This window comes from Echiichthys vipera (assembly GCF_963691815.1).
Source record: "Echiichthys vipera genome assembly, chromosome: 3".
Classification (NCBI taxonomy): domain Eukaryota; kingdom Metazoa; phylum Chordata; class Actinopteri; order Perciformes; family Trachinidae; genus Echiichthys; species Echiichthys vipera.
The window spans coordinates 34,623,380-34,645,828 of record NC_139828.1 but is presented as its reverse complement, the minus strand read 5'-3'; the positions used below and the strand labels follow the sequence as shown (position 1 = coordinate 34,645,828).

Here is a 22,449-nt window from a genome sequence, read left to right as displayed (position 1 = left end):
GAGTGGGCAATGTTCAAAGCTTCCATTGCTGAAGCTGCAGCAGTGAGCTGTGGCCTCAAGGTCTTAGGCGCCTCAAGGGGCGGTAACCCTCGAACACCATGGTGGACAGGGAAGCTGTCCGGCTCTAGAAGGAGGCCTTCCAGGATATGTTATCTCAGAAGACTCCAGAGGCAGTTGCAAGGTACCGACTGGCAAGAAGGGCTGCAGCCTCTGCTGTGTCAGAGGCAAAGCAGCAGGTGTGGGAGGAGTTCAGATAAGTCATGGGGAAGGACTTTCGGGCAGCACCAAGGTGCTTCTGGAAAACCATTCGACATCTCAGGAGGGGGAAACGGGGAACCGCCCAAGCTTTTTACAGTAAGGACGGGACGCTGGTGACCTCAGCTGATGATGTAATCGGGCGGTGGAAGGAGCACTTTGAGGAACTCCTTAATCTCACTAACACGCCCTCTTTTGTAGAGGCAGTGCTGGAGGCTGATGGGGAATCATTGTCTATATCTCTGGCGAAAGTCACTGAGGTAGTCAAACAACTCAGTGGCAAAGACCCAGGGATTGATGAGATTCGTCCAGAAATGCTGAAAGCTTTGGGTTTGACACATCTCTTCAATATTGCGTGGAAGTCTGGATAGTGCCAAGGGAGTGGCAGACCGGGGTGGTGGTTCCCCTATTTAAAAAGGGGGACCAGAGGGTGTGTGCCAATTACAAGGGTATCACACTACTCAGCCTCCCTGGTAAAGTCTACTCCAAGGTGCTGGAAAGGAGGGTTCGTCCTATAGTCGAACCTCAGATTGCAGAGGAACAATGCGGATTCCGTCCTGGACGTGGTTTGTGGATTTGGAGAAGGCATATGACCCGGTCCCTCCGGAGATACTGTGGGAGGTGCTGCGGGAGTATAGGGTGAGGGGGGTCACTTCTGTGGGCCATCCAATCTCTGTACACCCAAAGCGAGAGCTGTGTCCGGATCCTCTGCAGTAAGTCGGATTTGTTCCAGGTGGGGGTTGGCCTCCGCCAGTGGTGCGCTTTGTCACCAATCCTGTTTGTGATTTTCATGGACAGGATATCGAGGCGTAGTCGTGGTGGGGAGGGGTTGCAGTTCGGTGGGCTGAGGATCTCGTCTCTGCTTTTTGCAGATGATGTGGTCCTGATGGCATCGTCAGTCAGTGACCTTCAGCACCCACTGGAACAGTTCGCAGCCGAGTGTGAAACGGCTGGGATTAGGATCAGCACCTCTAAATCTGAGGCCATGGCCGCTGATGAGAGGCTTGGTCACTGCAGAGTGGGCTTTCAGTCTAAATCGTCTTGACAATGAGACACTGTGTGCAGAGACAGATCTTTGCCCTGTTCAGATCTGAACTGGCGAGACACTCCAGATGCAGTGTTGAACTCGTTCCTCATTGAGAATCTTGTCATGATCCTGTCCTCTCGTGCACTTGTTTTACGTGGAAGACCAGCCTTTTTGAGGGACTTAAATGTAAAGTTTTAATAGTCTTGAAATCTCAGACTTGTAACACCCAACCAGGAAACCGGTGGATTGCTTACTCCAGGTAGGGAATGAGTCCTTACCCCAAGTGAAGGAGTTCAAGTACCTCGGGATCATGTTCACGAGTGAGGGGACGATGGAGCGTGAGTTTGGCCGGAGAATCAGAGCAGCGGTTAGAGAGCTGATCCGGAAGGCAAAGCTCTCGATCTACCGGTCAATCTTTGTTCGCTGGTACAAGCGACGGAAATAAGTTTTCTCAGGAGGGTGGCTGGAGTCTCCCTTAGAGATAGGGTGAGAAGTTCAGCCATCCGTGAGGAACTCGGAGTAGAGCTGCTGCTCCTTTGCTTTGAAAGGAGCCAGTTGAGGTTGTTTGGGCATCTAGTAAGGATGCCCCCTGGGCGCCTCCCTAGGGAGGTGTTCCAGGCACATCCAGCTGGGAGGAGGCCTCAGGGAAGACCCAGGACAAGGTGGAGAGATTATATCTCCAGACTGGCCTGGGAACGCCTCGGGATCCCCCAGTTAGAGCTGGTTAATGTGGCCCGGGAAAGGGAAGTTTGGGGTCCCCTGCTAAAGTTGCTGCCCCCGTAACCCGACCCCGGATAAGCGGTTGAAGATTAGATAGTAGTAGTTGTATTAGGGGCAACTGATCTTTCTATAAAGTTTTGAACCTCATATTATAATCTTTTTTCAGTTCTATTGACTGGTGAGGATCTGTGTGACATACCTAACAGTCAGCTGAAAAGAAGAGGCTTCTTGGATGAGGATCAGAATTTTCAAGTCTATTCACAGAAAGACCAGTTACTAATGCTACTACTACTATTTTATTAATATGTTGAACTCAAAAGAGATGAGTCAAAATTATTGTCAAGCTCACAAACCAATAGCAACCAGTAATGAAGACTGAGTGAAAATGGGTAGAAGAGTGATACCTAACTCACTTCATGTATGTTTTTTCTTACCCATAAGGTAAACTGGACAGTGCCGCTCAGAGAATACAAGAGTTGGAACTGCGAGTTGTGTCTCTCGAAACAGAAATCCAGCAGCTGACAATAACCATGCAGCAGCTACTCATTTTTTAGTTTTCTGTCACAGATGAGGACTATCGCTACTACACAAGATTCAGCTCAAAGGAGGTCTTCACTGTGTTTTGTTTGTTTTGTTGATTTATGACGTCATAGCCTACTGATATTTCTTCAAAACTGTGCTACTGATTTGGCTTTCAAAATGTTTATTACAGTACAGTTTGTTAAGTACATTATAAGGTACAAGAAAATAAACATTTTTTGAAATGGTTGGATGCAAAAACAACTCTTTTCAAATGTGCTGCAATGTGTGCACCCAAGTACTACAAGCTAATAGCTTTCAAAAATTCCACAACTTCAACATTAACATTCAAATATAACCCAGTAGTCATTATGGCCTTTAGAAAATGTTTTTTTGGGGAGCTGGGGTAGTGCACTATAGGCCCATGTAGTGTGGCCTAAGCATTTGTCCTTAATAGCATTTTTCCCTTTACATTACTTTTACTTTTATACTTTAAGTAGTTTTGAAACCAGTACTTTTACACTTTTATTGGAGTAAAAAGCTTGAGTTGATACTTCTACTTCTACTATGAATTTGAATACTTTTAACATCTCTGCTCAACATAGACGGATTACCGCATGGGCAAAGTGGGCGTGTGCCCAGGGCCCCTATTGGCTCTGGGGCCCTGGGCATTCAGAGGTTTTTTTTTTTTTTTTCGGTACAATTTAAAAAAGAAAATATTGGAATGAAGGTTGTTTTGAAAATGTACTATGATAATAAAATCATATGAAAGTTTCAGAAATGATAAGATTAAATCAGTAATGTGTGATGACTCAATGACGCACGGGCTTGAGGCATTTCAAGTGTCTGAGGTTCGGTTTCGTTTGCAGCTCTTTAGACCGGCCCTGCCTCCGTGTTTGTGTCTGCTGCTGCTGCTGTGGTGTTTGCTTCCGCTGCTGCCCATTTTGTGCCGACTGCCGCGGCCGCTTTCCCCGAGCTCTCCTGCTGCTGGTGCTCCTTGAATAAGATGCGGGCATTTATCCCAGCCAGGTCGAGAGGGATGTTATAAAAGACCGCCACTGTCCGGCCGTCTTCTGTACCGCCTTCGACAGAGTAGCCTACCCCTTTCGCATCTTGTCCGGGTTGTCCTCGTGGTACTTGGTGTTGTTATAGCACATCACAGTTTCTGGTGTTGCCTTCGCCCCACTAAAGGTGCCCACACCAGTGTGCAAGGTTCTCAGGATGCAGACAGTCTTTCCCTGCGACACAGAGTCGCATTATTTCAGCACCGAACTGTTCCGCTCGCTGTTTCACGTAGGGGAACTCCTGTTTTTGTTTGCCCATGGTGCCAACCAGGCAATATAATACAGCTATATAATAATTGACTTACAAGTAAATTCACAAAGAGGCACAGCTGGAGACTGCTAACAAAGTTAGAGACAAGAGAGAAAATGAAAGCAGCAAACCGCATGAAAAATGTAACAATGAAACCGAAGTGAAGTGATGTGCGGTCAGTTTGGCCGAAATATGTAAAACATCTCATATTTTCTTTACCTTTTGTGTAATTTATATAAAAACGATTCTCAATTAAAATAGAGACACTTTTAGAATGAAATGGTTAGAAGCCTTTATTGTCTGCATTTTGTTATTTACATCACAGACTGATAATTTAATTCTGATAATATTCAAAGTTATTATTATTATTGTTTCACAAAAACAAACACACAGCAAGTATAACGGTACTGGGCTCTTTTCTTTGTGATTTAGCAATATTGTTGCTCCGTTGTGTGACAGCACTTTTATTCTCAACAAATCATACAATGAACATCACTAAGATTTTACAACTTGAATAATTCATTCATCAAGATCTGAAGTGTTCCCTTCATTTGTTTGAGCTGTTTTGTGCCAATGTTGGGAAACATGATGCAGGCATGCTTATGAAGAGAGGGCGCTGTAATTGGCTGGGGGACTACGGAAGCCCCTCCCGCTGAGCGCTTTCTTTTCTTTTCTTTTTTTTTTTTTTTCTACCACTGAGCTCATGTAAACAAACACACACTGGGCATGCGTCACTGGAATAATGGAGGACTGTCTTTTCCGCCCGGACTGATGGTGTCTGTATTTCTACTCTACTACCTGTGATCCAAGAAAAAAAAAAAACTCGTCTACATTGCAGCGTGTGTAAGTTGATGTTTGACACTTTAGAATTAATTCGTTTGTAGGGAAGTAGGAGTAACTTTTAAGTTTAGGCACAAGAAAGTGACGATCGGCAACAAGCCATGTTTGCTAGTTGTTTAGCTGAGAGCGGAGGCAGCTGTCAGATCTCAGAATCCGCTGCACACTTAAAGCGGTTGCTTCTGCTGTCAAGAAATTAATATCTGTTTTGACAGGACGACTCGTGTTATTTGTTAAGTTAGTATGCAGCGGTTTACTCCTGAATATGACAGTGCTTTGGTTTTTGATGACTACACTTTTAATTCCTAAGACGCAGAGCAAGCTATCTTGCCGTTAGCATGTTAGCTAGCGAAGGAGCAGCGCTGTCAGTGGGCCACGGTGTGTGACAGACGTTCTATTCACCCAATGACAGTCTGAGCATCATAATACGTTAGGATTGGATCCAATCACAGTTACACGGTGGACCCACAAGTCTTCAGGTCCGTATTGCCAGAGTGTAGAGGATGTTGATAGACATCTTCTCGGTTAGTCAACTCTACACGTAAAGATTCCTGTACATTAATGCACAGCACATCACATACCAAGGGCAGTGAAATCGGATGTTTAAGTTACAGATATGTCCTTTGTAGCATCTAGCCCACTGGTTCTCAAACTGTGGTACTCAAGCTCCCTATGGTGGTACTTGAAGGACTCTCCGAAATTAAAAAAAGCAAACATTAATTACTGAATTAATTATTATTTTTGTTCAAATATCAGCCTGCTATGTAGTCACGTTCAGAATTACGAGCTAAACTGTGATGGTAAGAGAGTCAGCAGAGGTAAAACGATTGGTTTGAAAACTCTTGACATGTTAGTGCTGATGCTAACCTTTCATACAGTGTGGCTGAAGACAGTCAACAATAAATTATCTTCTGATCAGAAATAAACCTTCCTGTCTGTAGCTGAATAGTGTCGGCCTACGCTGCTGTATTTCATTGCTACCGTCCTACCATCTATGCTGTTTATACCGTTCACCCCTTGGTGTAGGTATAGTGGTTTCTGTTCTAATGTGGTCTGGCATGAAAAAAGACAGAAACAGAATAAAGGTTTCATAAATGTATTTCATAAACAGTGTCTCTGGAGTCAGCTTTTTAATATAAAGTAGTTCAGGTTTGACCAGTCAGAGTGTAGTGGTTTTTTGACCTGGTTAAATGTGCTGTAAGTACTGTTTTTTTTCTGCATCTGGTTTAATGTGGTCTGGATGGAGAAAAAGCAGTGAAATCAACCTTTTGTCTTCAAAAACAGAAGAAAAGACTGACAAATCTGCCGAACAGTTTAACAGCTTTGCAGCTGTAACGGTGATGTTTAGGACTGTTTTAATGAAAAGTGGTGCAACAATTGGATAACTGGCCAAGAAATCTTATCTCTTTACCTTCCCCCTTACTCCCGGATCAGAGAACAACTACAGCAGCGTGCTTGAGATGGGCTGTTACTGTAAAGTGACTGCACAGACCTGACGTAGACTGGGTCACAGGCTGAGGGCGCACTCACACTGTCCATCCGTACCGTGCCCCAAGACGTTTCACGGTTAAAGTCTAGTCCGTTTGACCAGTGTGACTTGTTTGGGAAAGGTGGGCTTTTGTAAGGCACGTTTACACATGTACGAGCGCGAGCGTGCACACGTGTACGGGCACGAGGCCTACCGCGGTTCTGACGTCATTTTATGTGCGCCTGTTCGGACATAGAAAAAAAGAAGGATGGACCATGCGCGGACATTTAAAACAATGGCGGCGAAAGGTTCATGTTGGTGTGATGCGGAGGTGGAGTGTTTACTGCGGATTTGGTCGGATCAAAAATATTCAAAAACAGTTGGACAAAACGCACAAAAACTCTGAGGTCTATGGAAAGATTTGTAAACAAAGCGATGCATCGCGATGACGTCAATCAATGCGTGTGACGTGTTACGGCGTGATGAAGTATCGGCAGGCAAGAAGCATTCCGCCGAGGGCCCAGGTAGTGTGAGTACAAAGGGGCCTGGCCCGCGGGGGGAGAGGGAGGGGGGGACAAGTACCCTAAAGCACGGGGCATGGTACGGATGGGCAGTGTGAGTGCGCCCTTAGAAGACTTTAAAAAGTGCATTCAATGGAGCCTGATGCTGTCAAACATGTAACTGTCCAACTTGTAACCTAGATGTTTTCATGATCATGTCCATGTTTTCCACCAATCAGAGTTGTGGTCCAAGTAACAAAACTCAAGATGACTACAGACACGCCAGCCAAAAGCATGGGCTCCAGGATAATGACGTTCACCCCCTCCAAAGAGGAGTTCAAGGACTTCAGCCGGTACATTGTCTATATGGAGTCACAAGGAGCACACAAAGCTGGAATGGCAAAAGTAAGTAGTAGGTCTTTTGTGTTTTCCTGGGTTCTTATAATGGTACAGACTGCATTTATTAATTCTCCTGAAATGACCTGTGTCTACTGTTTGTAGTTTGGATAATCTACTGTTTTATGATAAAATGAGATATCATTATTTACCCTGGCGTTTGTCTAAGTAGTTCCTAGAGATGGAGAGTACAGAAAATGGACTCAAGTTGAAAATAGCCCAACTCATTATGTGAACTAAAGCCCTGCAAAAGAAAGAGAGTACTAGACATTTGTTTGGTCTTAACTCAAATCCAATACTCTCTGTAGCTGTTTCCTAGGTGTAACGTTAACATACGTCTTCAGTGGCCACTTTTGATCTGATTTCACTTCCCCGTTCTGAATGGAAATCATGTAGCTAGCCTGCATATTTAAATGACAAACAGTTTGTGTTCTTGTTGTGTACATTTAAGCTCTTACTCTCACATGAATCATTATTACAGAAACATGAGATAAATGAGAAAGTACTACCTACTAGGGTTGTCACCATACAGTCAATACCGATACCCAGGAAAATACTCAATACCATTTTGATTTCACAGGAAAAAATTTCAAAAAATGAAGGCAGAATTTATACAATAAAGATTAGTACATACAAACAACATCTGTACCGATACTTTTAAAAAGTTGTCTCACGTAGTGTAAAAAAAAAAAAACTGAATATATGTGAATATATGACAATTTGTTTGTTTCCCTGTGTTGTAGAGGATTTGTGTGATGATGTCATATGAGCAGCACCGTTCAGAGCCGCTGAGGTAGAGTCAGTCTAATATTTATTTACCATTAAAAGTGCTTAAATACATCTATATAAAGTCTATTGTGCTTTAAAACTATGTGCAAATTGTAACTATCGATAGATTATTTACATTACAAATTGTTTTTATATCGATATACATGTAGTTGGATCAGTGGAATATAAATCTCTACATTGATGTAGCCTGTGAATGTTCTCATTCGTCCAGGTCATCGTTATCCTCAAAACAATTTCAGTCAAAAACAACTGGACTGGTTGTTTGTCTAGGAAGACGTTTCACCTCTCATCCAAGAGGCTTCATCAGTTCATGTACGCATCTGACCAGGCTGGGACCGGTCCAACTAACTGGTGTGGAGATCCAGGTATTTAACCTCTCACAAGGCCGGTGATGTCACTGACACCTTTTGTGCTCCAAGTACCCACGCCCATCGTAAGAGTGACAGTCGTTGGTGGGCAGTTGGTTTCGACTTCGTTAGTGCTCTATTGAGTCTGAACGACAGTCGTTGGGGTCACCCGGGCCATGTGTGAACAGTTGTCCTTTGAGGTTAGATTGTTGAATCTCCTGGGAAGTGATGAAAGGGCAGCATTGCAAATTGGAGATAAGTGGTGTCTCAGACCCCCTCCTCTGTTTAGCGATGGTTTCTCCACTTTTACATATATGGCTTCTTTTACTCCTCTTTCAAACCATCTGTCCTCTCTGTCCAAGATTTGGACATTGCTGTCATCAAAGGAGTGGGCTTTCTCCTTGAGGTGTAAGTGGACAGCGGAGTCCAGGCCTGAGGAGTTAGCTCTCCTGTGTTGGGCCATGCGTTTATGCAGTGGTTGTTTTGTTTCTCCAATGTAAAGATCTTTGCATTCCTCGTTGCATTGGACAGCATAAACCAGGTTGCTTTTTTGGTGGTGTGATGTTCTGTCCTTCGGATGTACTAGTCTCTGTCTGAGTGTGTTACCGGGTTTGAAATACACAGGGATGCAGTGTTTGTTGAAAATCCTCCTGAGTTTCTCCGATACCCCAGCCACATATGGGATGACTATGTTGTTTCTCCTGTTATCTTTTTCTTTCTCAACCACTCTGGTTTTCTTTCTGGAGGCAGCTGCCGTTTTAACAAAGGTCCAGCTGGGGTAGCCACAAGTTGTGAGGGCGCCTCTCAGGTGCTTGCGTTCTTCCCCTTGAGCCTGTGAGCTAGTGGGTACGTTTTTAACAAAGGTCCAGCTGGGGTAGCCACAAGTTGTTTTTAACAAAGGTCCAGCTTGGGTAGCCACAAGTTGCATAGAGCTGATAACGTACCCACTAGCTCACAGGCTCAAGGGGAAGAACGCAAGCACCTGAGAGGCGCCCTCACAGCTTGTGGCTACCCCAGCTGGACCTTTGTTAAAACGGCAGCTGCCTCTTGGATGAGAGGTGAAACGTCTTCCTAGACAAACACCCAGTCCTTTTTTTGACTGAAATTGCTTTGAGGATACATTGATGTAGTAGATGAATGAAAGTTAGATAGATGGATTGATCGATTTCTTTCTTCCTTTATTTGTAAATGGTAAATTTGGCTCGCAGTGAGAGACATTCATACAAAACAATACATAAATAAATAAATAATTTTAAAAAAATAGTAAAAGCTACACAATTTGCCATCATCCCCATCATCATTCCATGCTGCCTCATAAAGTGCATTTAATATGTTAAGTGGCTACCCTCAAAGTGCACGGCATAAGTGCATTCATTGTCATCATCAACACCACCACCAAAACCATCGTCAGCTAGTTCTCATTCAGATGTCTGATGGCCGCAGGGACAAAAATAGACCTGTGCCTTTTTAGTTTTGGTTCTGGGTACCACTCACTACCCACACAGTGAGACCGGCACACCTTCAAATCACTCATCAAAACCCATCTCTTCAGAATTGCCTTCAACCTCCAATAATCCACTGTGTCATTTAACTTTTATTTCTTGACTACTTATTTTTAAATTCTCCTGCCCTTTAGTCATTTTACTACTTTGAATCTTTCTTACCTTAACTTACTTGTTTCTTCAATGTAGCCTACTTGTTTTTAATGTACTCACTTGTAGCCTGCTTGTTGTTTTAAATGTACTTATTTTAAATGTATTGGTTTTTATTTTACTATGTAAAGTGACTTTGAGTAAGCGCTATACAAATAAAATGTATTATTATTATTATTTACTATTATTATTAAATGCCCCTAAGAAACAGGTCTGAACTGGGGCCATATCGTGAAGGTCTTTCAAATAAGATTATTTATTATTCTTTTTACTGTGAAGCAACAGCACCAAGTATTAAGATACAGTCATTGGGGGAAGCTTAGCTCATGTTCAACTGAATGAATCTACATCAACATTCATTACAGTGGAATTACCTGTACTCTCATAGTTCACATGGTAAATTTGGCATAATGTACATTTCAATGACACTCATTGCTTGATATAATTCAGTAGTGAATTCCAATTACATCTTTGCCATATTTTTGCTCGCTCTTGTTTTAAATGTGAAACAGGGTAATGTACATTTCTCCAGCACTAACTCCTTCAATTTCCCAGCTTGGGATCCATAAAGTATTTCTATTCTATTTCTATTCTATTCTATTCTCTTCTATTTTATCAGTCCAACAGTAACATAATCTAATGGGTAAAAGGACTTGTACTTATATAGCATCTTTCTAGTCTTCTGACTACTCAAGGCACTTTCACACTACTTGTCACATTAACCCATTCACACAGACATGTCTTGGACACTTCAACATGCGGACTGGAGGAGCAGGGGATTGAACCACCGATCTCTTGAATGGAGGACGACCCGCACTACCTCTGATCCACAGCCGTCCCGTTATTTACTCTGCTGCTTTCTCTTCTTGAACTTTTTTGTTCTGTTCTTCTCTTGCAGGTTATTCCACCTAAAGGCTGGAAACCTAGGCAGACATACGATGATATCGATGACTTGGTCATTCCTGCTCCCATTCAGCAGGTAGTGACCGGCCAGTCAGGACTGTTCACACAGTACAACATCCAGAAGAAGCCAATGACTGTCCATGATTTCCGCAAGACCTCCAACATGGACAAGTCAGTTTACATTATGTCACATTATGAACACAGTGAGCTGAAATGTTTTTCACGCAATGACTATTAGATTATGATGCAGACAATCTGGTACAGTTGGTTATTTCCATAAGCCTATTATTTTGATTACCTAACAAGCTCTATCCTTGGATTTCTCATTGTAGGTTCTGCAATCCCCGATACGTGGACTTTGACGAGCTGGAGAGGAAGTTTTGGAAGAACTTGACCTTCAACCCACCCCTTTATGGTGCTGATGTCAGCGGATCCTTATATGCTCCAGTGAGTGGTAGAAAAATAGATAGATAGATAGATTTAATTTATTATTCCGTCATGCATAATCAATATGCCCAGCCCACAAGGGCTTACAAGACACATTTATTAAACAAAAAAAGACCAGGAACCAAAAGTAGACGCTTAACATTAGTAATACTAACAAAAAAAACATCCTGACGTTCCCCCCAGGCTTTTGCAACATAGGAGGCTAGCTTCTAAACATAAAGTGCACAACCATTCCATCATGTCATCATTAGTGCTCCAAAACATTCCAGGATTTTGACCAAACATTTAATTGAGAAAAGGTATTCTCAGCTGATCATGAAAGGGACAGTAAAAGTGAAATGAATACATTTACTTTCCAACTCTCCAAAATTACAAAGTTCACAAAGTCTCTGTTCCTCTGGGATGTTTTTAAATCTGCAAACTTCTAGGGCCAGAGGAAAGATTCCTGTTCTTAGCTGAGCAACCAAAGATCTCTGATTTCTCCCTAAATTTGCTTTTACATAAGATTCAGTACCATAGTTTTGTTTGATTTGAATATATTTTGTTTATTGTTTGTTTATTGTTTATTTTGTTGTCATTTAACCCCTTTCCTTCAAATCCAAAAAGTAACTTTTTTCTAATTGTGTTTACACTGCATGATAAATTATTTCTATAGGTATGCTGTATTTCGGCTTCTGCTGAACTTTACTCCAAAGGAAAACCTTTTTATTGATCCTGTTATGTGACATATAAATTAAGCAACACCACAGCCTAATCATTTCACATTTCCTTCTTACTGATCCAGGAATCTAACTCCTATCAACCTGAGCAGCCACATTTATGAATGTCTGAGAAACAACGTATAGCTCTGTTTTTTGTACTGCATCTGAAATGGACCTTTCTTTCAATCCCCATATCCCAGCAGCATAATTGAAAATAGGAGAAACTCAGCGTGCAATTGAGAGGAAGTGGAATACCCAAGGTTTTTACATATTTTTAATATAATTTACATATTTTAACAGCAGACCCCAAAGCTCTGCTAACGCAACCAGCCAAGGGTTCAATTCCATTTCCGTAAGTCATAAACTCATCAAGAGGAAATCCCAAATATTTATACTCGCATACACAGTCCAATGTCATGTTCCAAAAAGTAAAAATGGTCCTACTTCTTGAAGCCTTTTTTTTCTAAAATGAATTATCTGTATTTTACTCTTATTTATCCACAGCCTCCATATGTAAGACCATGTCTTTAACTAATTCAATATATTCTGCAAATCATTTTCTGATTCAGCCATCAGCACAATAGCATCTGCGTACAGCAGAATACCCACAGTTGAGTGCGTTAAATTTACACCTTAATTAGCATTGTTGATTTCAAGAGCCATGCCATTTATGTAAAAAGAAAAAAAGCTAGGGGACAGGACATCACATCGTTTAACACCAAATGGGTTTTTAAACCAGTACGTTTGTGAATCATTTACCTGAACACAAGCAACAGAGCAACTAACCAGGGATTTTAGAGCTTGGTAGAATTTACCATCAACCCCTGCTTTTAAAAGTTTTAAACAGCAGATCCCTATTTATCCAATCAAAAGTCTTTTGGAAATCTAAAAAAACATATAAAAAAATCATTTATTATTTTCTGCTATCCTTGTCCCAACTATTGTTGAAATTGTGTGAATATGATCAATGCAGGCTCGATTTCTTCTGAACCCATTCTGCTCATTAACTAAATATTTTACTGTTTTCAGATACTGGGTCAGCCTAATGTTCAAAATACTACTATATAATTCATACACTGTGCTAAGAAGGCTGATTCCCATGCAGTTGAGTGGTATTCTAGGATCATTCTTCGAAGACTTAGGGCACACTCACAATTACCATTTGTACCGTGCCCAAGCATGCTCCATAGCTAAAGTCTAGTTCGTTTGACCAGTGTGAGTGCAACAGTCACCCTAAAGCACGGGGCACGGTATGAATTGTGTGTGAGTGAGGAATAAGTTTGATAATAGATTTATGACATGCAGAAGGAACAATACTATATTTAAGTCAAAACCTAAATAAACAGAGAAGCAGATTTAAAAGAGGTGGTGACAGATTGAATAATGCCACCAACTGGATCTTAGATCTCTTTATTGTGTTACCACAGACCTTCCCATTCAGCCATCTTTAGTAATTGTACCACATGTTGCATTTTTACAGTATCAGTGTCACTGCTACTTAGAGCCTCTGCTGAATCCCTTCTTACAGGATGTGGCTGAATGGAACATCGGCCGTCTCAACACCATTCTGGACACTGTGGAGAACGAGAGTGGGATCAAGATCAAAGGAGTCAACACACCATACCTTTATTTTGGGATGTGGAAGAGTGCCTTTGCATGGCACACAGAGGACATGGATCTGTACAGCATCAACTACCTGCACTTTGGAGAGCCTAAGTCCTGGTACAGTCACTGACACACCCTTTCACTGCTGGTCACTCTGCTTTTGTATAAAATTTAGCAATCCTAATTTACCACTGCAGACATAGTGATGTGCAGATACAATAGTCAAAAATATATCACATGCCCAAAAAGTACTATATTTATAAATGCATTAGCACTTGGATTGTGGGAAAAATCAATTAAGACTGATAGATATTTATATTTTATTATTATCTTAAAGTGGAAACCGATAGTTTTCCAGCCTGTAGTGTTCCCCAGTGTTATTGTTGGTGCAGCTGTCACAAGCAGCTTGCCAACAGTTCCCAACAACACAGGACACACTGCATTTGTTTACAACCAACTGAACAACAGAGACACTGATTTTCGGTTGTTGATTTTTACATGAACAAGTAGATAGAACTAGTCAGGCTGGCTCTCCAGTCACTGGATCCATCAGTTACTTCATATTAGCAACATGGCTAATGCTAGCAGCCTGTATACTCTCCAAAGTACGACACAACTGTAAGAATCCCAATTTGAAGCAGAAACTCTGAACTCAGTGATCTAGCTTAGTAGAAAGAGCGGTTCTGATCACTCTCCCCTTCCTCCATCTGCAGGGCTCTTTTTCTTTTGTTCCACCGTCCATCATTCACGCTACCTGATGATAGCTACTGTAAGATTTTTGTTGTTTGCCTCTTACCTTTTTAAGTTGAGGCGCAACGCAAGCTCTTTCCTCTTCCTTTGTAACATAAAGTAAGTCGGGAGTTCATACCCGGTAACAGACAAAGTTAAATAGTTAAAGTGAGGCTTGAATCTAAATTTTGGTGGAATCTTTATTCAGTAACCATTACATTGTGCAGTCAACATTTACTTCATAATAAGTTTAAACAGAAAGTTATCTGTTTACATGCAGTTTAAAAACCTGATTATATTCGGGAAGGACATACTCAGGTTTCTCAAACACCATGTAAACACCGTACCCCTGGTAAAATCAGAGTTCTCATACCCCTGTTAACAGACCTAGAGAACACTTATTCGTGTATGTAAACAGCTTTCCGGGATTACTATCGGGTCACTCATCTGTGCATGCTCCATGGGTTAGAACTCCCCCCTCCCCCCTCCCCACTCCACAGTAGTGGCTCCACAACAGGAAAAAAACAGATAGAATAGAAAGAATAGAGCATTACCTTTAAACCGAGAGAGGACTTGATGGAAAAATGAATGGAAAGTAGCATGGTAATTCTGTCCAAAGTCGGCCATATTTTCCCCAGTTGGGATTTTGACAAAGGGGAACCATGTCCCAACCAGCTTTGTTGGCAGAGCACCACCTTCTGTACCGAAGGTCGAGTTACTCCATCATTTTCCCATTCAACCCATTTCATGTATACGAGGGAAACTTCAATAATCGGATTATTCCCTTTACCAGGTTAAGATCTTTATTGTGTTACTGATGTGCCTGGAAATGCACTGACTGTAAATGAACAGCAGGGTTTCTGCTTTGTACATTTTGCAGCGGCGGCCCACCGTTGCTTCTGAGAAAAAAAAAAAATTAAAACAATTTTCTTTTCACCTAAAGGATTACTAAATGTGAAGGAGATGGATAGTAACAAAAGAAGTCTGGTTTCAGACCTATTATTCATATTATTCAGATACACTGTACTTTTTTATGGAAGATAAAACCCATGAAGAATAATCTATTTGACTCATCTGTTGCTTTGTGTTATTGATAATTGTTGATGAATGTATTAGAGGTGCCAGCCTCAAAGTACTACAGTAACCCTGTGATGAATAATGACATGGTTGAGAGGAGAGCTGCAATGAATCGTCGATTAGTCATTTAGTTGTCAACTATTAAATTAATCACTAACTATTTCAATAATTATCCTCAAAGCAATTTCAGTCAAAAGCAACTGGACTGGTTATTTGTCTAGGAAGACGTTTCACCTCTCAACCAAGAGGCTTCATCAAGCCGACTGAAATTGCTTTGAGGATAACGATGACCTGGACGAATGAGAACATTCACAGGCTATTTCAATAGTTGATCGTTTTGATTAAGTTTTTTAGGAAAAATCCAAATTTACTGATTCCAACTTCTTAAATGTGAATATTTTTTGCTTTCTTTTTCTGTCATTTTATAGAGCAAACAACTGATCCACTATTGGAGAAAATGATCAACAGATTAATCCACAATTAAAATAATCAGTTGCAACTGTAGTTGAGCGGAGTTATTCTCTCTGTGGTTATTATGTACAGTCTTTATTCTCCAAAATACTTGCCCACCATGAACGAGCTGATATCTTTACTCTGTTGTCAATACAGCCATTGATCATATTTATATACTTGTACTTTTGTTGCTCTTAAGGTATGTTGTCCCACCGGAGCATGGGAAAAGACTGGAACGACTTGCCAAGGGTATGTGATGGGTTCTTGCAGAACTCCATATATGGATTTGAATGTGTTACAACAGGCACTTGTAACATTATTCTTAAATCCCCTATGTAAATTATCTGGCACTCACATTTGAACCACTGGATGCCACAATTCAATCCAGCTGGTCATACTCAGTGGTTTTAAAGAGGAAGCCACAACTACTTTTACTGAGCCTCCATACGGAAAGTACCTCAGAGACCACAGCAGCAATTATATTCACATATCCCATTTAACAGTTTCACTGCAAACACAAACACATCCATAGAGGGTCATTTGTGTTAGAGAGAATTTATTGTGGTGCCAGAAAGGAAGACACAGTGCCAGAGTCCCGTATGTATTATGCTTAAGGAGTTTATTTATGCTTGATCAAGGAGAACAGAAGCGCGTCACACAAAGTACTGTGTGAAGCCACCTCAATTCTAAGGCAAGTTCAGATTCTTATACCAGAAGGTGGACTGAGACAGCAAGAGGAGATCTGCTAACATCTCATAGGCTATAATTAGTGATGTCCAAATGAGGCTTTATGAACCATTATTGTATTTGTTGAGTTCACTAGATGGAACTCTTGGTTTAAAGAAAATGGCTCAAACGAATGGTGAGTCATTGGCCCTCATTTATCAATCTTGTGTGAAAACGGGTGCAGATCTGAGCGCAGAATTGGTTGTAGGAAAGGACCCAGGTGTGATTTATGAAACATTCATATCTGACCAATCTCAGCGTATTAATGAGCGGGCCTTGATAAATGCGGCGGCTGAATTCGATCGTCATTAACATGTTACGCCCTTAAATATTCCTGTTTCGGAGGCCTAGGCCACTGAGGTCAAACATGGAGAGGAGAAACGCTGGGAAGAAAAGACAATTTTTTCGACACACAGATCGGCATCCTGACATCCGAGATGGAGCAAAATAAAGATTTGCTATTTGGCAGTCTTAAGAGTGGAATAAAAGGGGCCCATAAAAACGCTGTATGGAAAAGAATAACGGAGGCAGTCAACCCGAAGCAGCGCTCCACTGTGACCCGTGTGCGTGTGTGCGCACTGCTGAACCTGCGCTCCTGCTCTGTAGCGGGGTTTGCCAGCGGGGTTATTAGGTATTCCGTTAGAGGATAACCTATGTCACCTAGAAGAACCATACCAAGATGTTAATCATCTGATACCTTGTTTGATTTAATGCAATTTATCGAGGGTAGCCACTAACCGAGGAGATGACTTTGGCTCTGCAGTGCGCTTTCCTTTTCATTCATTCATGTTCAACCGCTTGTCCCCTTCGGGGTCGCGGGGGGCTGGAGCTGAGCTGTTTTGAAATATAATAAAATAATCGTGTGCCCCCCCCCACTGGCCACCTGGCCACCACGTTTAAAAGTGATAGCTTCGCATCACAAATCACCTGTACATTTATCGAGTGGTAGTTTTTGCGTTTGATGAATGCGTAATCATTCATGGATGGTGCCTTCAGACGCACATGAGTACAATCAATTGCTCCAACCACAATTTTAATTATTTTTTATTTGTTTTAAGAATCCGTTTTGATCTGTTCTTAATATGTGACTGCTTATGCTTAATGACAGCTGAGGTTTGTTAATTATTTTCAGCCAGATTTTGCTGTACTGCACCGCAAATACACAGGCTGAAATTTGCGTAAACGATCTCAGACCAGAAGTGAGATTTGATCGTAGCTCCCGCTCACGTCCAAATTGATAAATGCCGAAGTTTGCCAGGAAATGGTCGTATGCACGTTTTTCTGCCGTACGTTTGTTTGATAAATGAGGGCCATTGTGTTTTCAACCCTTTGTTGAACAGAGAGCTCCGTCTAGTGGACTGGTTCATGAAGCTTCATTAGGACATCACTAGCTATAATGTATATACTGTACATGACATTAAGGATTCACACCAGCTAAGAAATGCAGAATGTTACGTAGTGACAGTGAGCATTATCTTCTAAGCCTGCAGATGTGTCTGAAGCCTGCAAAGAATAAGATAGTAGACGCCAAAAGAAAAATACGGCCTTGGCATGTTCCCCAGAGAGTTTTCAGGTCAGACTAACTGACCCTAGAAGTAATCTAACAGAACATGCCGCTATCATAGCTCTCCACTATAATAAAGAGATTGATTCATTAACCACATAACTGTCTAGACAAAATTAAATAATCCCTATCAAACTGCACTGATGTTGTGAATGACTTCCTGCCTTTCCAGGTTTCTTTCCAGGGAATGCTCAGAGCTGTGAAGCCTTCCTGCGACACAAGATGACTTTAATTTCACCCTCGATTTTGAAAAAATATGGCATACCATTTGAGAAGGTGACCTTTCATTTACTAAAAAAATAGATATGCTAGGACAGAAAAGTACTTCACAGACAGGCAGATTTAATAGAAAAGTGTATCCATTCTTGTAATTGTGCGTTGTTTTTATATTCAGGTCACTCAGGAGGCTGGGCACTTCATTGTGACGTTCCCTTTTGGTTATCATGCTGGTTTCAACCATGGCTTCAATTGTGCCGAGTCAACCAACTTTGCCACTCAGCGATGGATTGATTATGGCAAACAGGCCACACTGGTAGATCATTTAAACATCTGCAAATCTAAATCCCATCATGCAAAGGCTCATCTGCATCGATGTAGTGGTGCTCTACTAAAAAAAAATCAAACATGCCTTGGAATTGTGTTTCAGGATGTCGCATTATTTAATCACCATAACAAGAATAAGGCTACTTTCGCATTTGTAGTCTAATCATTTGGTCCGGAGCATAGACTGTACATGAAGATTGACATCATGGCTCTACAGAAGTGAAGCCAAAATATCCCGGATACAGATGCCACCATTTTACAATTTTGCAAGGCTGTGCAATATAGAGATCTGGTGGCGGGGTCGCGTCATCCCTGATCCCAGATCACCTGACCAATGGGGAGTCAATCACAGCTGTTAATCATGACGTTTCACCCCGTTTTGATGGAATCAAATAACTATTTGAAACCAAAAATACAGAAAAATAAACACCAGAACAAACTTCAGCGTGATCTGCTAACATGGAAGTGGCAGGACTTGTGAGCCATACTGCCTCCAGATGCTTTGGCTTCACTTTTGGGGAGCTGTTAAGCCACCCATCTTTATATATGCTTTATGGTCTGTATATAGCATTGTTACTTTTTAGGTTCCTGGCCCTGTTCTTCAGATGTGGCTCAACCAATCCAGGCTAACATGTTATCAAGCTAAAATAAATACTGGTTATTCTCATCCAGCTAATTTGGCTCTTTGAGAGTAGCTTGAGGATTGATTTGTTAATCAAGCATAAGGTTCTCTTGAATAACTGTGTTAATATTTTGAAATTAAGGCACAAAAGGTAAAAACTTGATTTATTCTGAAATATTGTTTTTTTTATCGTTCAGAATTTAATAGAATATCAGCTGTTTTTTAAAAAAAACAAGGCACTTCAACAAAAACCTTTATTTTGTGGAGAAAAAAAAAATGGTGATCAAAATTAGAGAACAGTAACCACTGTGTCAGAGGAGAAGATTTCAACAATGTTTTCTTCTATAGGATTAAAAAATGAATAGGAAGTGTAGAGGCCACAGCTTTGAATGACTGGTTTGATCTGTGGCCATTCTTCTTCACTCTCTCTCACAGTTCAGTAACTGGAGGGGGTTTCTTCGACATTACTTTACCAAGGATTTTCCAGAGATTTTCCTCTTCCCTCTCTGAGTATGAGGAGAGGAAAAAAGAACAGAGACCGTAAATGACAACAAAACACAGTAGAGACTCACACTGAGTTAAAATGTAAACACTGTGCTGCAACACGGCTTTTTTTGGTTCAATTAAGGGGCATGATTTTTTTAAGGAATGAGTTAAAAGAAAAAAAAAAAACACTACGAATATCCGAATACCAAAATTGAAAACCAAAAACCTAAGAACAAATATCCGGATATTGGAATATTTATTTATCTAGCCCTAGCTAGTTATTATACAGTTCTTAAAGCCTAACCTATAGTAACACTAAATTGTCAGAAAAGATCTCAATCTCTGGGAAGCATCATTGTCCTTATTAGTGGGAGCAAAAGAGGCTCATGGAATGTCCACATTTGAAAGGGTTCATCCTCTGGGAAGCTGTGTGTTCAGTAAACTTATTCTGATTTTGACATTGCACCCAAAACCTTGACCGAAGGGTTGCTCTATGGAAGGTTAGGGGCTCCTAACATTGTTAGTATCGCCCTCTTGGAACTTCAAATATTCAAATACAAGCCAGAATATCTAAATTACTCAGAGAATATTATCAAGCCAAAGAGTAAATGCAGCTGTTCTCAAAGCATTTTTTTATACTGCCCACACTACCAAAGTTTATACCTTGCCCGTACCAGCCTAAAATGCTGATTTGTGTGTTCCCCCCAGTGTTCGTGCCGTCAGGATATGGTGAAGATCTCCATGGATGTGTTCGTACGCAAATTTCAGCCCGACCGTTACAAGCTGTGGAAGGCAGGGAAAGACCATGCTCCCATCGACCACTCCAAACCCACACCAGAGGCTATTGAGTTTCTGAATGGAAGCAAGAGCGAGCCTTCAACAGAGACTCCTAGAGAAGCTGAATCTGAGGAGCCCACTCCTCCTGTCCAGAAGGACAAAAGGTCTGGATTCCCACTCACTACGTGTTTCAAATTTGTAGCACATCTCTCCTCTCCACTGTGCTATGGACTGGGGCTGCATGAGTCCACCTTTTTCACACTCAAGATGTGGGTGGGCTCTGTGGTCCGTGACTGTCAGGCATCACTAATGGACCATGATGTCATCCATTGGACCTAAAATTACTGCAGTAAATGTAAAAGTCCTGCATTCAAAAACTTACTCATTTAAAAGTACAAAAGTATTTGCATCAAAATATACTTGAAGGACTATAAGTAACATATGCAAATCACGACTGATCTGATCATTGTGCTCTCAATCCAGTGAGGGGCTTCTACTAGTAAAGCTACAGATTGGGTCTGTGATGATGGTTATTCAGTGTAGTCATTCCTTTTAGCCGTTTTTGTGTTCTAGATGAAATCAAACATCACTCAGAATAGCTGCTTTGCTGTGTGTTTCGCTTAGTCCTGTCGGGCATGTCTTCACTAATATCTCCAATCCGTCAGTCCAAAGCCTCAGACTGGGACAAAGCGACAGCATGAAGCTATGAAAGCCTCTGAAGACATCAGACCTGAACTGACCATGAAGGTAGCTGGGGAGGTGGAACCAAAGAAGGCCAAGCTGTCACGCAAGGAGTCTCCGTCTAAAGTCCCTCTCAAGCAAGATGAAGGTACACTACAGTTCATAGAGATCTTATTTTAGCTTTTGATCCTTTTGTTTCGTGTAGAAAGTAATTCAGCCTATGAGTAGAAACTGATCTTTAATCCCTCAGAAAAGTATTTTTATTTTATTTTCTACCTGATCAAAGCTCTGGCTTCTTTTCACCTTATTGCCATTTTTTCTTGAAATTAAATGTTGCTTTGGTGCTGCATCCTTTGGAGATAGAATTTGCCCTTCAACTGGAGAACCTGTAGGCTATGCACATACTCCAAATACTTGAGTTGCTTCAGGTAACTAGTAATTAATGTATTTCACCTAGTCACCCATCTGACCATGTTTTGTCAGAAGAAATGTTTTCAAAGTTAATCTAGTAGATCTAGTATCATTTATTGCAATATTGTATATTATTACTGTATTTTACTTTCAGACACAGTGAAAGTCAAGTCGGAGCCTAAGAAGGAGAAAGACACAAAGCCTCAGACTAAATCCCAGTCCAAAGCCATCACCAAGAAAACTTCAAACCGACAAAGCACGTCAAAAAAAGAGAAGAACGGTGTGTCGGCAACAGACATCTGTCCTCCTGAGCCTGCTGAGAGCCAGGTGGTGGCTCTGTGCTCTGAGGAGGAGCCTCAGCTGGGCAGCAGCTGCAGCCCGGCACACAAAGTGTTTCAGAGGACGCTGAGTCCAGCTGACGTCCTGCATGTTCACAGCTACGCCAAAGGAGACTATGGAGAGGGAGAAGCCCCGCCCAAGGAGGAGAAGAGGAGTGAGGGCAGTGACAGTGAAATAGAGAAAGACAACCGACATGTTAGCAAAGCAGTGAGTGGACACAGATGTGATGGAGAAATCCTGGAGAGTGTTAGCGACTCTCCGGGATTTCTCCGTTAATATACTGTCTCGATGGCTTATTTGGTGACCGAATTTGCCAAAAAAGACCATGGGATGATTTTATGCCAGAATTTCACTTTAATACTGTACTGCAAATGTTAATGAACAATAACAGTGTTTTTTTCCATGCTTTTTTTCTAACCAACCAACTCTTAGCTCAAATGACAATACATCCTTAAACTCAAGAGCTGTTTTAAGCAGTCATTGCTCCATTGAGACACTTACAAATAATGGCTGTTTGGTACAAGTTTTAGCTTGGAAAAATTGGGATGATTTTATGCCGGA

General features: G+C 41.4%; 1 protein-coding gene across 3 annotated transcripts in view; it reads left to right on the top strand.

Moving 5' to 3' along the window:
* The first annotated feature begins 4,561 nt into the window (after nt 1-4,561).
* Nucleotides 4,562-22,449, top strand: part of kdm4aa (lysine (K)-specific demethylase 4A-a) — a 43,476-nt gene continuing 25,588 nt past the window's right edge. For 2 of the 3 annotated variants that reach the window (XM_083911093.1, XM_083911091.1), the window contains exons 1-11: nt 4,562-4,678; nt 6,880-7,045; nt 10,723-10,898; nt 11,060-11,174; nt 13,404-13,597; nt 15,939-15,988; nt 18,202-18,305; nt 18,424-18,561; nt 20,389-20,621; nt 21,123-21,286; nt 21,704-22,095. In XM_083911093.1, the coding sequence (XP_083767219.1) occupies nt 6,908-7,045; nt 10,723-10,898; nt 11,060-11,174; nt 13,404-13,597; nt 15,939-15,988; nt 18,202-18,305; nt 18,424-18,561; nt 20,389-20,621; nt 21,123-21,286; nt 21,704-22,095 (1,704 nt within the window). In that variant the 5' untranslated portion in view covers nt 4,562-4,678; nt 6,880-6,907. The remainder of the gene's footprint in view (nt 4,679-6,879; nt 7,046-10,722; nt 10,899-11,059; nt 11,175-13,403; nt 13,598-15,938; nt 15,989-18,201; nt 18,306-18,423; nt 18,562-20,388; nt 20,622-21,122; nt 21,287-21,703; nt 22,096-22,449) is intronic. The other variant, XM_083911092.1, reaches the window with a different exon arrangement.